This window comes from Cavia porcellus, unplaced genomic scaffold (assembly GCF_034190915.1).
Source record: "Cavia porcellus strain 051 isolate PalLab524CR breed Dunkin Hartley unplaced genomic scaffold, mCavPor4.1 scaffold_8, whole genome shotgun sequence".
Lineage (NCBI taxonomy): Eukaryota > Metazoa > Chordata > Mammalia > Rodentia > Caviidae > Cavia > Cavia porcellus.
Window position 1 is genome coordinate 49975053 of NW_026947491.1, and position 16442 is coordinate 49991494.

The 16442-nt window shown below is 36.7% G+C and overlaps 1 protein-coding gene across 1 annotated transcript in view; it reads left to right on the top strand.

Annotated features, from left to right (window-relative positions):
* The window catches only part of LOC100717492 (17-beta-hydroxysteroid dehydrogenase type 6-like), a 66054-nt gene extending 50579 nt beyond the window's left edge, over positions 1-15475 (top strand). The window contains exons 3-4 of the mRNA XM_003475962.4: positions 12033-12196; positions 14369-15475. Of these exons, the coding sequence (XP_003476010.1) occupies positions 12033-12196; positions 14369-14586 (382 nt within the window). The 3' untranslated portion in view covers positions 14587-15475. The remainder of the gene's footprint in view (positions 1-12032; positions 12197-14368) is intronic.
* The last annotated feature ends 967 nt before the right edge of the window (positions 15476-16442 follow it).

Sequence of the window (16442 nt, forward strand, 5' to 3'; positions counted from 1 at the left end):
AATGGGCATTTAGGTTGCTTTCAAGATTTAGTTATTGCAAATTGTGCTGCTATAAACATGGATGCACATATATCACTGTGGTATGATGTTTTTGAATTCTTCTAGGAATATGCACAAAAGTAGAAAAACTGGGTTAAATAGGACTTCCAATTTCATCTTTTTCAGGAACCTCCCAACTGATTTCCACAGTGACTGCACCAGTCTAGACTCCCACCAACAGTGCAGAAGAGTTCTTTTTTTCCTGCGGCCTCTTCAGCATTTGTTATTGGTGGTTTTCTTTCTTTCTTTCTTTCTTTTTTTTTTTTTTTGATCTTTTTCATTTTTATTGGTATCAAGGATCGAACTCACGACTGCCTGCTTGCAAGGCAGGTGCTTATGCCACTGAGCTAAATCCCCAGCCCCTGTTATGTCCTCTTTTATCTCAATCTCCCCCTTATTCATTAAAAAATTATTATTTTATTTTTTTTTAATTAAGGGGAAAAATAAAAAAATTAGCAGGATATAGTATAGTAACTTTTTTGATTCCCTATTAACTTGATTTGAAGTCTTGTGTTACTCCCACTATCTTGTTTTTACTGATTAGACTCTGTTCCGTTCTGTTTGATAGTATGAAGTTTGAGGGTATAGGCAACTACTTTGAAGGCAATAAGATCCACTATGATGCCCATTCTGGTTTGACTATTATCTTCTTTTGCAGTCCTATAATGTTAACAATGTTTAGGTTTTATTGGTCTTGTTCTGTACTGTTTTGTTCAACTTTACTAATTCTTTTTAAGGAAGCAAGAGGTATTATGGTAACCATTGTTGATAACCTTGTACTCTGTTTTTACATCATGTGCTATGTCTATCCTTGGGTTTGACTGACAGCTTTTTGTCATATTTGGTTTTATTCTCTTCCAAAAAAGTAATAAGAATTATGGGAGTAATAAAACCCAAAATGTATAAATTTTGTTGTAAAAAAGAGAGAAAAAAAGTGCTCTAAAGGGTACAACTGCAAGTGTGGTTAAGTATGTTAGGATAGATGACCATATTACTGAGTTTTTGTTGGATCATTGAACACAACTGTTTGAAGTCTCAATTGTCCACTTTGTATGCTTTGATCCTGTGACTTGAGCAACTATTTCTAAGATGACAATGTATAATCTACTCACTGGTGATCTCTTACTTTTTTTTTTTTTTGTAGTTCTGTATTACTTGTACCCTTACACTGTTTTGTTTTGTTTTTTTCTTTTTTTCCTTTTAAATAAAATTTAAAAAAAAATCAAACCAGAATGGGTATCATAATGTATCTTATTTTCCTCAGAGTAGTTAAATATACTCTCAGACTTGATACTATCAAACAAAACAAATTCAGATAAAATCAGTCAAAACAAGACAGTGAAAGCAATACAGAGCTTCAAATTAAGTTAATAGGGCATAAAAAATGGTTACTATAATATATCTTGCTATCTTTGCCACCCATTTGCAGTCCTTGCCATCAAATCTAGTACAAGTAAACAAACTGGAACAGAATGTAACCAAACTAAACAGAGTGATGAAAACAATATGGGTTTCAAATCATGATACAAGATTAACAGTGGCTACTGCCTTCCCTTTTTAGATAATTCCTCCCTTTTCACTTTCATAGGGTGCATTGTACATTTTGGATTCCACTAACTCCTTTAGTTTTTAGATTACAGATTCAGCCTGCTATTCACCTAAGTGATTCTCAACCATTTTACCCCTTGAGCATGATCTCAAGTTGTATCCATTTACCTACAAGAACCTCAAGGTTTTCGTTCCTTATAGCTGAGTAGTTCTCCTTTGTCTAAAAGTGTCATGTCTTTCCAACCAATCTGTAGCTGATGAGCAAGCTACTCCCATATTTTTCTGGATTCCTGTCACATACAGCATTGTTTTCTCATCTCTAAATTTCAGTCTATAAAACCTTTTACAGGTTAATTGTATCTTATATAGAGCATCTTTATGGACCCTATCTCCTTATCCACTCTGCCTGTGTTTCTTTTTATTAGTGTATCAAGGCCAACTATATTAGTGATTATGGTCAACCTTCCCTATCTCATCTCTGCCATACTATTTTTCTACCACTGGTTGTCTACTTTTCCTCTTCATTTCACTGTCTGCACATTCAGTGAGCCCCCTCTGCCACTGTTTCTGAAACCATGGTCTTTTTTCTCTCTCTCTTGAATGTCCTTCAATAATTTTTGTAGAGTTGGTTTTGTGGTCATTAATTTCCTCAGTTCCTCTTTGTCATGGAAGCATCTTGTTTCTCCACTAATTTTGAGAGATAATTTTTCAGGGTACATCAATTTGGGTTGGAGGTTATTTTCTTCCATGGCTTGGAATACCTCACTCCAAGCTCTTCTTGATTTGATGGTTTGTGTCAAGAAGTCTGTCATGATTCTGATGGGTTTTCCTTTATAGGTGATCTGTTTCTTTTCTCTGACCACTTGTAACATTCTGTTCTTTTGTTGAATTTCTGGGATATTGATTATTGTATGTTTTGGTGTTGATCTGTTTTGGATGTAGCTGGCTGGAGTTTTGTATGCTTCACATATCTGAATATCATTTCCTTTTCCTATACTTGGGAAGTTTTCCTTAATTATTTCTATGAATAGCCTTTGTATTTCCTTTGTGTTTACCCCTGCTTCTTCACTCACATTTGTATTCTTAAGTTATAAATCCTCTTGTCATCTTCTAGCCTTTGTATTGTTAATTCCTGGCTCCTTGTTATTTTTTTTAATAAATGATTTTATTTAAAGAGAAAAAAGGGTATAAATAATACAGAATTTTAAAAAAAGATAGTAAGAAATCACTAGTTGATAATTACATATTGTCATCTTAGAAGTCACTGTTCAAGTTACAAAATTAAAGCATACAAAGGGGATATTTAAACAGTGAGACTGCAAACAGTTCTATTCAATGATCTAACAAAAACTTAGTAATATGGTTATCTTTTTTACACACTTAAACATACATGCAATTATATCCTATAGAGCACTTTCTTTTCCTCTGTTTTTTTATAATAAAATTACACATTTTAGGTTTTATTATTCCTACAGTTCTTCTTACTTTGTTTGAAGAGAATAAAACCAAATGTGACAAAGCAAAATGGAGTCAGTTAAAACAAGAGTAGAATAGTATATGATGTAAAAACAAAATGCAAAGTGATCAACAGTGGTTACTATAATGCCTCTTGCTATCTTCAAAAGAATTGTCCATATCTTAAAGAGGGTAAGAGTAAACATACCAAAACAGAACAAAAGAGATCATAAGGAAACAATTTTAAGAAACACTGATTTCAAAGCAAGTCCACTGGAGATTATCACTGTCTGTCTTATTGTCTCTAGTTTTCTTCCAAATAGTTGTCCCTATCTTTACACACAGTGAATACATACTGAACATTATAGAACTAATCTGATCATAACAGGGTGAAGGCTTCTTAGGTCTTCATGACCTGACATTGGGGAAGTCAATAGTGACTGCCATAATGTTCCTCATTCTCTTCATAGTAGCTGTCCTTATCTTTACGTACTCTGAAATTGAACATGAGAGACTAGATTAATATCATTCTGAACAATGAGTAATAGTTTTGCTAGATTTTATATTATAATGTTACAGAATTAGCACTGGGTTTCTTAGTATTTCTTCTTCAGAGTTTCTGTTTGTTACTTCATGCATTATATAATCTGTTCCTGTAAAAACTGTTTAGAAATTCTCCCCATGTGTGAATCTTTACATGTATATGTATCCTTTCGGTGTTATAGGGAAAAACAGATCATAACAAAACAAAACAAAAAAAACAAATTCTTAGAAAAACATGAAATGAAAAAGACATATAAAACCACATTGTTAGATGATCTACAGTAGTTACTATGCTTTCTCTTGTTATTTTCAACAGAGTTGTCCACATCACCAGACATATAATAATTGAACATAGCATTACATAGCTAATTTAATAAAAACAGAACTTTGAAGATATTGTAGGACTTCAGAAGCAGTTAATAATCAAACTAGAGTGCGTATATTATTACATCTTGTCATTTTTGGAGTGATTGCCTCTACTCTTAGACTCGGTATTATCAAGCATACCAAATTCAAATAAAATCAGTCAAGACAAAACAGTAGTTTAACAAACCAGCTTCAAATAAGATCAGTTATAGTAAGACAACGTAAGTAATACGGGGTTTCAGTTTAAGTTAATAAGAAATTAAGGATAGTTACTGTGGTATAGCTTGCTATTTTAGGAATAGCTATTTGTGTCCTCAAATCTAGTATGAGTAGACTGACCTGAACAAAATAAAATCAAACTAAGCAGAGCGATAAGATTACTGTGGCTTTTAAATCCTGATATACTATCAACATTGTCCTCTGCCTTCCTTTTTTAGGCAATTCCTCACCTTTCCCTTTCTCAGGATGCTTTGTATAGTTTGGTTTCCACTAACTCCTTTAGTTTCTAGATTAAGGGAGCAACCCATTATCTATCTGAGTGGTGCTGAACCTTTTTACCCCTGAGCTTGATCTTGAGCTGTACTCTTTTACTTTACTAAAGCCATAAGATTTTCCTTCCCTCTAGCTTTGTAGTTCTACACTGCACAAAAGTGTCATAACTTTCCAACTTATCTGCAGCTGCTGGACGAGTTGTCCCTATTTCTCTCTGGTTCCCTGTTACTTAGAACTTTGTTTTCTCATCTTTGACTTTCAGTTTATTAACATTCTTTTGGGTTGAGTATATTTCCTATTCATAGCATGTTGATGGATCCTGCCTCCTAATCTACTCTGCCTGTGTTTCTTTTTGTTGGTGTATCTAGGCTATGTTAAAAATTAGCCCTCCTTCTCTGCCTCAACTCTGCTATTCTATTTTTCTGCTATTATCTTTCCATTTTTCTCCTTCATTCTACTGTCCTCCTTGTCCATTGAGGCCTCTCTGCCACTGTTGCTGGAATCCTGGTATTTCTCTCTCTCTCTCTCTCTTTCTCTCTCTCTCTCTCTTTCTCTCTCTCTCTCTCATCCTTCAGTATTTTCTGTAGGGTTGGGTTGGTGGCCATGGACTCCCACAGTTCCTCTTTGTCTTGGAAACATCTTGTTTCTCCATTAATTTTGGGAGAGAAATTTTCAGGGTACATTAATCTTGGTTGGGGGTTATTTTCTTTCAGAGCTTGGTGAGGAATATAAACAAAGTTTCTCTTCCTTTTCTGGGCTCCTCCCTTCTTCCCTCTGTGTTTTCTTGAGAGGGGCTTAGCATTTCTTTAATTAACCTTTTTATTTCTTGTCTCACTTGGGTTAGAATTTCAGCTTTAAATTCATCTATGAAGTCACAAATGTGTTTCTTTATGTCTGCTGATGTTGTGGCTAACATTGCATGATTGCTGGACTGGTTCTCTTCTGTATTTTCCTCTCCTGGGCTTATTTTCCTAGGGTCAGCGGCTGGAGGTTTGGTCTTATCTTTTGCTCTTGTCATGTTTCTGGTTTCTTTCAGACAGGTGTGTGGAGGAGGTCTCAGGCTGTCTCTGTATTCCTTACAGTTTTTCTAAAGCATGCTGGCTGGGGCTTGCTGCTCTCTCCAGTTTGCTGATATCTGAGGTGGTGCACAGGGATGCTATGGGTTGGCCCCTCCCCTCTGAGGCAGTCAACCTGCAAGTGCCTTCAGCACTTTGTGCTGTGCTGTGGAGGATGTCACAGGGTCAGAACAATTTCATCCCTGGCTATTGGTTCCTGAGCAGCAGCGTGGTTCAGACCAAGCTGCTCCCACCAGTCCTCTCTGGGCCAGGGGCAGTTGACTGACTTCACGTGGTGCCGGGCTTTGCCCTACTCCAAGATGTTTTCCAGTCAGCCTCCCATGCCACGGGGAGCCAATTCCCAGCACACACCGAGAGCCAATATAGCTCTCTACCTTGGCTCCACTCCACACTGCACCGCGTCCTCCTGCCAAGGGCATGGGACTCACCAACTCCCATTATCAGCAGCCTGGGCTTTGGTGCGACCTTGAATCATCGGACTCCATGGTGCACCCAGCACAACATGGAACAGGTCTCTGAGCGTGTTGGGCTTCAGCTCTCCACCTGCACTTTTCCTTCCTCTTCCTGATTTTATTTTTCTTTTGGTTTCCTCCTGGGTTAGTGAGAATCGTTCTTCAATAGTCAGGCCCTCTCCATGTTGTCAGATTCTAGCATCTGGGCTGTTTTCCCTGGAGAGGTTCTCTATTTTTTTCCCACCTGGTTCCTTGTTATTTTAAAGAGATCTTTCTCTTCATGATTGCAAGTTGTAAACCTGTCATCAAGGTTTGATAGTCTATATTTAGTTTCTTTCAAGCTGTTTTGGCAGCTTTCAATGAAGTTTTTAAATTTCCTGGTTATCTCTTTGAATCTGTTTCATGTATTGAACATATTTTTATATTCTCCATTGAAGGTTTCCCTCCTTTTTGTATGCTCCTATATTCTTCCATCTGTGTCTTCTTTAAAGGTGCTTTGCATTTCTTTTACTATTTTCCCAATATCGTCCTTTATTTGTAATAGTATTTCTGTTTTTTTTAGGTCTTTTATAGTTTCACAAAGTTGTTTCTTTATGTCAGTTACTGTTACTTCAGAAACTGCAAGTGTGCTACTCCTGATCTCCTCTGCGTTTACCTCTCCTGGACCAGTACTGCTTGAGTTGGAGGCTGGAGACTGCCTTTTGTTTCTTCCTCTTGTCATGTTCCAGGTTTCTTCCAGCTAAATAGGTAGTGGGTCACCTGCACTTCCTGTATTGGTTATAATTACTCTGAAACATTCTGGCTAGGGATTTCTGCTGCTTGCTGCTTTCCCCAGTCTACTGGTAACTAATGTAGTATAATCAGGGGTGGGGCAGACTGGCTCCTCCCTTCTGAGTTGGTTAATCACAGGGAGTCTTCATCACTTTAGTGTGTGCCATGCAGGTGGGGTTGGTCTGGGGTAGCTTTAGGGAAACCTTGGCTTTGGCTATTGGACTGTCAATCCAAGCAATTTTCACCAATCTGCTCTGTGCTAGGAATGGCTGAATGAAGCTGCCTGAAGCAGAAGCTTCTGGGCTTATCCTGCCTGACTCGAAAATGGCACTCCCACAGGAGATCTGAGCCCCCCACACTCACCACCAGCCAATGCAGTTTTCTGGTCCATTGTTTCCCTCCACAACCATGTCATCCCATTGAGGCCTTCAGGCTTGCCAGCCACCTGCTTCACTGTATATCAGATTCCAGTGGGAACAGCTCTGGTGAAGGCATCTCTGGCTACTGCCTTCTGTTTAAGTTTTTTTTCTCTCTCTGTGTTTTAAAAAATTCTCTTTTCATGCTTCTATTTTCACTTTAGTTTCTTCCTGGGTTAAAGGCACTGATTTCTTTCCTTCTGGTCTTCTCCAGATTGCTCTATTCCAGCACCTGGGCTGTTTCTCTCAGAGATGCTACTTATTCTGCTGCTCTGCCATCTTCCCAGAAATCCAGATCTTCTACTTCTTTTGTTAGATTGATTCCTAAGTATTTCATTTTTTGGGTGCTATTGTGAAGGACGTGGTTTCTCTTATTTCTCACTCAGTTTTTTTGTTTGTGTATAGGAATGCTATTGATTTTTGAATGTTGACTTTGTATACAGCTACATTATACAATTTGCTAACTATACTTAGAATTCTTTCAAGGAGTTGTGGAGTTCTTCTATGTAGAATAGCATATGATCTGCAAATAATGATAATTTAACTTCTTATTTTCCTATCCTTATTCCTTTTACTTTTCTCTCTTGTCTAACTGCTCTGGATAATATTTCCAACACTATATTGAATAGGAGTGGTCATAATGGATGTCCTTCTCTTGTTCCTGGTTTTAGAGTAAAGGATTTCAATTTTTGGCCATTTAATATAATACTGGCTGTTGGTTTGTCATAGATAACTGTATCAGATTGAGGTAAAGACCATCTATTCCTATTTTCTGTAAGGTTCTTATCATGAATGAGTGTTGGACCTTATCAAATCTTCTTCTACATCTACTGAAATGATTGTGTGATTTTTATGTTTGGCTCTATTGATTGTGATGTATTACACTTATTGATTTGCATATATCAAACCATTCCTGCATTCGTGGGATGAATCCTACTTGGTTGTGGTATATGATCTTGTTTTTCTACATTCTGTTGGCCAGTATTTTATTGAGAAATTCTGCATCTATGTTCATTAAGGAGATTAGCCTGTGGTTCTCTTTTTTGGTTGGGCCTATATCTGGTTTTGGTATTAGAGTAATGTTTACTTCCTGGAATGAGTTAGGGAGAATTGCTTCCCTTTCAGTTTCACTGAAGAATTTGAGGAGTGTTGGCATTAAGTCTAAGAACCAATTCTTTGTGTTGTTTTCTTAGTCTCTCTTGTGTTGATTTCTGCTCTGATTTTTATAATTTTTGCCCTTCTTTTGCATTTGGGCTTGACTCGCTCTTCTTTTCTAGATGTTTGAGGGGTAGCATCACATTGTTTATCTGTGTTCGTTCTGTTTTCCTGATGTGGGAATTCACCACAATAAATTTCTTTCTGAGGACTGCTTTCATTGCATCCCAGAAGGTCCAGTAAAGTTGCATTTGTATTTTTGTTTGCTTTTAGATATTATTCAATTTCTTCTTTAATTTCCTCTGTGACCCACTGATTTCTCAGAAGTGTATTATTTAATTTCCATGTGCTTATGGAGTTTTTGCAGTTTCTTTTGTCATTAATTTAATTTGTCATTAATTATGGCACTATGATCAGATAATATACATGGAATAATTTTGATTTTTTTGTATTTACTTAAGCATGTTCTATGGGTTAGTATATGGTCTATTTCAGAGAATGCCCCTTGTGTAGCTGAAAGAAATGTATATTCTGATGTTGTTGAGTGGAACGCTCTGTACATGTCCACCAAGTCTATTTGTTCACATTTTGATTCAATCTGTTATTTCTTTACTGATTTTCTTTCTAGTTGATCTGTCTCTTAATGTAAATGGAGTGTTAAGGTCTCCTGTTATAATTTTTTTATTGCTTATTTGAGTTTTCATTTCTCTTAATGTTTCTTTTATATAGCTGGATGCTCCTGTATTTGGTGCATACATATTTAGGACTGTTACGTCTTCCCATTGAAGTTTTCTAACTTCACTAACTAGTATGTAGTGACCTTTTTTATCTCTTGTGATCATTCTTGCTTTGAGGTTCACATTGTCTGCAAACAGAATAGCCACCCTTGCTTTTCTCTGTGGCGTGACATATTGTTTTCCATCCTTTGTCTTTCAGTGTACGAATTTCCTTTTGGGTTAGATGGGTTTCTTTTATACAGCATATGGTTGGATGCTGTTTCTTGATCCATTTTGCTACTCTCTTCTTTTCAAATGGATGAATCTAAGCCATTTACATTAGTCACTGTAACAGGTATAAATTTGTTTATTTTTGCCATGTTATATTTCTGCTCTTAGTTCTTTACCTTTTACCTCTGTTTAATTGTTTGCCTTGCTTAATGATTTTTTTGTTGGTGTTCTTGAAGTCATAGTTATTTTTATGTCTACCTAAAATATGTTTAATATTTATTTTTTGCCTGATTGGTTTGGTGCTCATGAAATTTTTCAACTGTTCTTTGTCTTGGAGGTATCTTATTTCTCCATCAATTTTCAAGGACAATTTTTAAGGGTACATCAATCTGGGTTGGAAGTCATTATCCTTTAGGATTTGAAATACTTCACTCCGTGCTCTTCTTGACTTCACTGTTTGCGTTGAGAAATTTACTGTGATTCTGATGGGCTTTCCTTTATAGGTGATCTGTGTCTTCTCTGTAACAGCTTTTCCCCCCTTTGTATCAGGGATTGAACTCACAACTGTGTGTTTGCAAGGCAAATGCTTATGCCACTGAGCTAAATCTCCAGCCCCAATTCTCTGTAACAGCTTTTAATATTCTGTTCTTATGTGAAACTTCTGAGATGTTGATTATTTTATGTCTGGATTATTTTTGGTTTATGGCTATTTGGAGTTCAATATGCTTCTCTTATCTGCATGTCAGTTTCCCCATGGTTGGAAATTTTCAGTTATTACTCTGTAAATAGTCTTTTGATATCATTTTTGCTATCACTTTCTTTTTCATTTAAACCTATCAATTTTATACTGTTTTTCTTTGCATCATCTTCCAACTGTAGACTTGTTACTTTCTGATTCCTTTTATGTTTAAAAAGATCTTTCCTTTCCTGTTCACTAGCTGCAGTTTTGTCTTTGAGCTCTGAAAGTCTATCTTCACATTCATCCAGGGAGTTTTGCTGTTTTTCAATGGCATTTTTGATTTTCTGGATAGATCTTTGAATCTGTTTCATGCATTCTATTTCTTACATTGTTCATTCAAGTTTCCCGTGTTTTTGCAGTGCTCCTCAATGTTTTAAAACTATGTCTTCTTTATATGTGTTCAGCCTTTATTTTATTCTCTTTTTTACCTGGGTGATTATTTCTGATCTGAGTTCCTTTATAGCTTCATGAAGTTTTTTTGTTTGTTTGTTTGTTTTTACTTCAGTTCTATCATTTCAGATATTTCAGGTATATGGGTTACATTTTCTTTTATGTTCATGTCTCCTAGGCTTGTTTGGGATAGGCTTGAAGTTTGAGATTGCATTTTGCTCTTTTATTTTGTCATTTTCCTGTATTGCCCTGGAGAAGCTGCTTGCAAGTTCTCAGTTGCTTCCTGGGTTGAGGATAACTGTCAGTGCTACAGGGAGTTTTGCCAGTTGAGTGGAGATCATTAATCAGTCCTCACCAGGTTCCTAGTGATGCTTGAAGACTCCTCAGTTGTGGGAAGTACACTGGCCGAGCCTTCAGCACACCATACATGGTACTGTGAAGCTCCTTGACTGCTTAAGGTGGCTGAACAGGACTCTACATAGTTCTGAATGGCATACAAAGGCTGAACAGCTAGGTGGAGTATCAGTGTTCAGGCCTTCAGCTCATGCCAGGTGGTGCACCAAAGTTCCACAGCTGCTTGTGGTCACTGTGTGAAATCTTACCAGGTTTTGAGAGAGGTGCTGAGGTTGCACGGCTGGATGGGGTTCACTGTGCAGGCCGTCAGCTCATGCCACTGAGTGTAGGAGATTCCCAAGCCAGTCAGGATCACTGGTTGGCATCCAGTCAGACCCCAAGGGACCTATGCGAAAGTCTGCAACTGACTGGGTCATTGGGTTGGGTCCTACCAAGTTCTGAGTGAGGTGCCGAGGTTGCAAGGCTGGATGGGGTTCACTGTGCAGAACTTTTGCTTGTGCCACTTCTTCTGTGATTTTTGTCTCTGATCTAGTGATCATTTAAAAGTGTATTGTTTAATCTGTGTATGTATGCTTACAATTATTTCTGTGATTGTTCTTTTCCATTGATTCCAGTTTCAGTGCACTATGATCTGATGATATGCATGGAGTTATTATGACTATGTTAATTTAAGCATGGTTTATGGGGTTCTATAGTCTATTTTGGAGAAAGTTTCATGTATTGCTGAGAACAATGTGGGCTCCTTTGTTGTTTGGTGGAACATTTGTAGATATCTATTACATTTATTTGTTTGGAGATGTAGTTCAGCTCTGATAGTTTCTTGTTGATATTTTGACTAGTTGGTCTATTTGTGTTAGTGATGTTTGCACTTGTGAGGTTCCCTGTTAGACTTAAGCACTATGAGCTTTTAGGAGAAGAAATGAGTTTTAACAGGGTGTAATTACGAGTGTAAGATACCACTGTACTAGTAATAACCAATGTTGTTTCCTTTATTATAATTTTTATTTATGACACCTCCAGTGTGTGGAACAGGTGAGTATCTTATTCTTTGGTAAAGTCATTCAGAATTTAATGATCATGATAGTTGGCTTGATGGTGTCATCAGTTGTTGAATCTGGGGATGTTTAAATTTTCATGTGTTTCTCTCTCTATTCTTTTATCTTTTGAAATACTCAGTTGAGGTTTTTAAATAATCATTTTGATTTGCTTTTTGTTTTTCTCCTTGAGAGCATTGAAATGGCCATGTGTTTCTTTCAATCAATGGAGTTAACTTGATGAATTTATTTCAGGCGTGAGCTGAAAGCTTTTGGGGTAAAAGTCAGCATGATTGAACCTGGTGGCTTCAAAACACAACTGACAGATTTGCAGCAATCTTTAGAGAGAGCGAAGCAAGCCTGGGATGAAGCACCCATGCATATTAAGAAATCCTATGGACAGCACTATTTTGATGCTTGTAAGTTTTTCCCCCCATAGGGAAAAAGTATATGGTTGTATCTACAAAAGAAGAGGGCATTAATGGAAAATGGTTTGCAGATACACTGAACACCAGTCCTTAAAAAACTTTTCCACGACCAAAGGGGGTCAGTAAGGACAGTATTAATGGTTTGGCTCTCATTGTTGCTGAAAGACACCTAGATAACCCAGTGCCAGTTCCATCCTTAACCTCACATTTCACATATGGGCTGGCCCTCTGGGCAGTAGGGATGTTCCATGCTTAGAGTTATGGGATCTCTTGCAAGTGTTCAGCAGATCTCTTTAAGTGTTCAGTAGGACTGGCATGAGATGTCTACATGACTGAAGTGCAATTTTCAATGTGCCTGCTCTCCTGGTTACAAATTGTGACAGGGTATAAGGATGTAATTGAGGAGAGAACTCAGTTTGCATGGGACTACACTTTTCATATACAAGGTTACAGAGCCTTGTGGGAGTGAAATAATTTAATTTCATGTAAGAACATAATTCTGCTTACTTGAAGTAGTGGATGGTGTAGGTTGGAGTCAAAGCTGTTCTCTTAGTGGAAGTAAGTCATCCACGTTGGTGTAAGGCTATACCTCCTTAGGTGAAGTGATGTTTTTCCAGAGTCAGCAAATGGCAAATTTGCATGAAAAGGCCCTGTGGTGATAGAGACAGCCCTGGCCCTGGCTTTGGGAGATAGTGAAATTCAGAAAAAAGGAGCAGGGGAAGGGAAGATTCATTTGTGGAAAACTCTTGACCTAGATGCTGTCTTCTGGTCATACCAGTCTAAGAGATCACCAGCACCAGAGAAGTGAGAAGTTGGATCAAGAAAGGCTGAGCAGAAAGTGCTGGTGCCTCTCAGAACTCATACTGGTTAGAGAGGAAAGTGTTTTCCAATCTGCCAGAGGTTGGCCATTGTTATTTGCTCTTCCTCCCCTCAGATTCCCTTCTTCTAGGGAACTTGCTTCCCTCTGGGTCCACAGAGTATTGAAATAGAAATCAGTAGAACACTAGAAAAGACTAAATTCATCAATGATGGGATCTATCTATCATCTATCTATCTATCTATCTATCTATCTATCTCTGTATCTGTATATATAGATATCAGACATAGTTAATGTATTTGTCCATTGATCAGAATATTTAGATCAGTGTTGTCCAGTAGACATAGAATGTGAGCCACATGTGCAATGTTAAATTTTTTAGCCATGTTAAGCATAAAAAGAAAAAGCATGGAGGTATGGCTTAGTTGTGGATCATTTATGCATCTTTTTTAGGCCTGGGTTTGATCTCCGGCATTGAGGGGGAAAAGATGAGGACAAAGAAACATGTGAACCATTATAGCACTGTTTTTATTTTATCCACTATATCCTACTGCAGTTACATAAACACTACTAATATGAGTTATTTATTATTATATTTTTATATTAGACTTTGTCATTACTGTTTGCTTTAGACTTATATGACCTATCGAGTTGAATGCTAAATTTTCCTAGCAAGTACCATATATATATATATATATATATATATATATATATATATCTGATTTTAGTCAAATGTATAGTTGTCAACAGCATTGTTCATAGTAGCTCCAAAGTAAAAACAATCCATACATCAGATAAAACAATAGCCACACAATGGAGTGTTCTTGTGCAATGAAAGAGAGTGAAGTTCTGGTGTATACTACAGTAGGCTTGTGCCTGGTAGAATACCACATGATTGCCATGAAATGTTCAGAGAGGGAAAATCTATAGAGACAAAAAATAAATTAGTGGTTGCCTTGGTTGGTGGTTGGTGAGACAATAGAATGACTATTAGTGAGTACAATTTTTAAAAAATATATATTCTTTTCTTTTGTGATGGGAATTTAAACCTAGGGCCATGTACATGGAAGGCACATGACCTATAACTGAGGTATATTTTCAGTTTCTTTGGGGCTGATGAAACAATTCTAAACTGGAATTTTGGTTTTGGTAATAGAAAATGAAGTATTCAAAAAATTATTCGTTGTGCATGCTATGTGGTTGGATAATATGATATATGAATTATAACTCAATGAAAATAAAAATTATAAAAAGTTTCCATTTAATACTGAGTATTCACCCAAAAGAAAAACAAAAGACAACATAAAGGTACAATTACTAACCCTCTTTTCTCTTTTTGTATACAGATTATGACTTCGTTAAGCAGTTGCTGTCAAATTGTAACACAAACCTATTCCTGGTCACTGACTGCATGGAACATGCTCTGACCTCTGCTCATCCTCGTACTCGATATTCTGGCGGCTGGGATGCAAAATTTTTCTATATTCCTCTGTCTTACTTACCCACATCATTGGCAGACTACATACTGACCAGATCTTGGCCTAAACCAGTCCAGGCAGCTTGAAGAAAACTGCGTTAGTGTCTCTTGGAATGAACAATACAAATGCCTGAAATTGGTTGTTAGTGTCTCTGTAACCCTTATTCACAACCCAGGCTGTTTGTAACAATAACTATTGTTTTTAGCCTCATTTATCTGGCATATAAATTAGAAAACCAACACATTCACATTGCTAAAATTTACTACTTTGTGATGAATTCTTACTATTTGTGACAGAATTTGCAGCCAGGTGCACTGGCACATGCCTATATTATTAGCTATTTCCAGAGCTGGGGCAGAAGAATTCCAAGTTTGAGATCAGATTAAGCATGTTTGTGAGAATCTCAGAGAGTAAAATGTAAAGGATTTGCCATATAATACATTATTGCTTTTTACTTTTAAAAACTAAAATAGACACAAAAGAGTACAAGTAGATGTATAGAACAGAGTGATTAGCTGAGACTTACATGAAAATTTGGTATATCAGAAGAAGCATAATAAGATAATGATTCAATAAATGGGACAAGGCAGGGTTTTTCATATAAGGATAATAACTCTGGATTCCTACCCTATTCTGTGCTCAAAGGTAAATCCTAGTGGAATGTAAACATAAATATGGAAAGCAAATCTTTTTAAACCTTCAACATAATCCTTTGGTAATTGAGCAGAAATATATTGGAAATATCAAGTGAATTATTGTTTTTCTTAAACTGAGTTTAACTGAGATTAAATTAAACTGAGATTAAGAAGTGTGGATGATATTTAACATTGTGCATAAAATGTTGCATATCACCAATAGTTAATAAGAAAATGAAATTTAAGAACATATATTGGTCTGTGTAATCACAAATTATAAGAACTCATAGCACTGATAGTACTTTGGGTAAACAACAATAAACTCTTACAGAAAGTAAAACACCTGTGTGTACTGCATTTTTAGTGGTTACTGTTATTTATCTCCATATTTTAGTTGTTATTGTTGGGAATTTTCTTGTTCTCAAAGGTTGTTATTTAAAAATTCACTGAAGAAAATCAGCAAAGAAGAATTCTTTAGCCCACTAAGAGACAAATGTGAAGTGTAGGATGTGAAAAGGTCACTAGCATTACCTAGGATTACTTTAGTCCTTGGAAAGGACACAGGTTAATTAAGATTGTAATTTTTCCTCTCTAGGATTTTGTAGCTAGCAGAAATTTGGTAAATATTGGCTGAATGAAGCAACTGGAAAAAATTTAAATTAGATGAAATACAAAGGGTGATTTTGGAGAGAGAGGCTCTTGATAAGTTAAAACTGTGGGAAAATAATACAAAATATAAATTATTGAATATAAATAGAGAATAAATCAGAGCTCAAGAGAGTGAGTTAGCTGTCTATGTATGTCTACAAGTTTTTTCCTGTGATTGCACAGTTTTGTAACAGTGTTAACCTATGAGTCATCATGTATATACCTGCAAGATAATGTAAACAAAACTTTGATGTTTAGTGAATTATAGGCAGCAAAATCTCTAAATCATTAACTTCTTTTGTACATTAATGCCATATCTTAGATATAAAATTCAATAAAATATGGAGTAGCATATATAATAAAAAACAAAACCTTTTAAAAATAAACTTGTGCCAGTCAGATATCATGGTACATGTCTGTAATCCCAGCACTTGGGAGGCTGACACAGGAGGATCATTGCAAGTTCAAGACCAGCCTGGTGAGCTCAAGGGCATCCTGAACTGCATAGTGAGACCTTGTATCAATAAGACAAATAAGCCCACCTTACAGGGCATGAGAACTCCAGCCAGTGGTGCATGTGGGACTGGGTTAGACCCAGGCTCCTCCCATGACCCTGGCTGTCTCAGCAGGCCACCTCACACGACCCAGGAACTACAGCC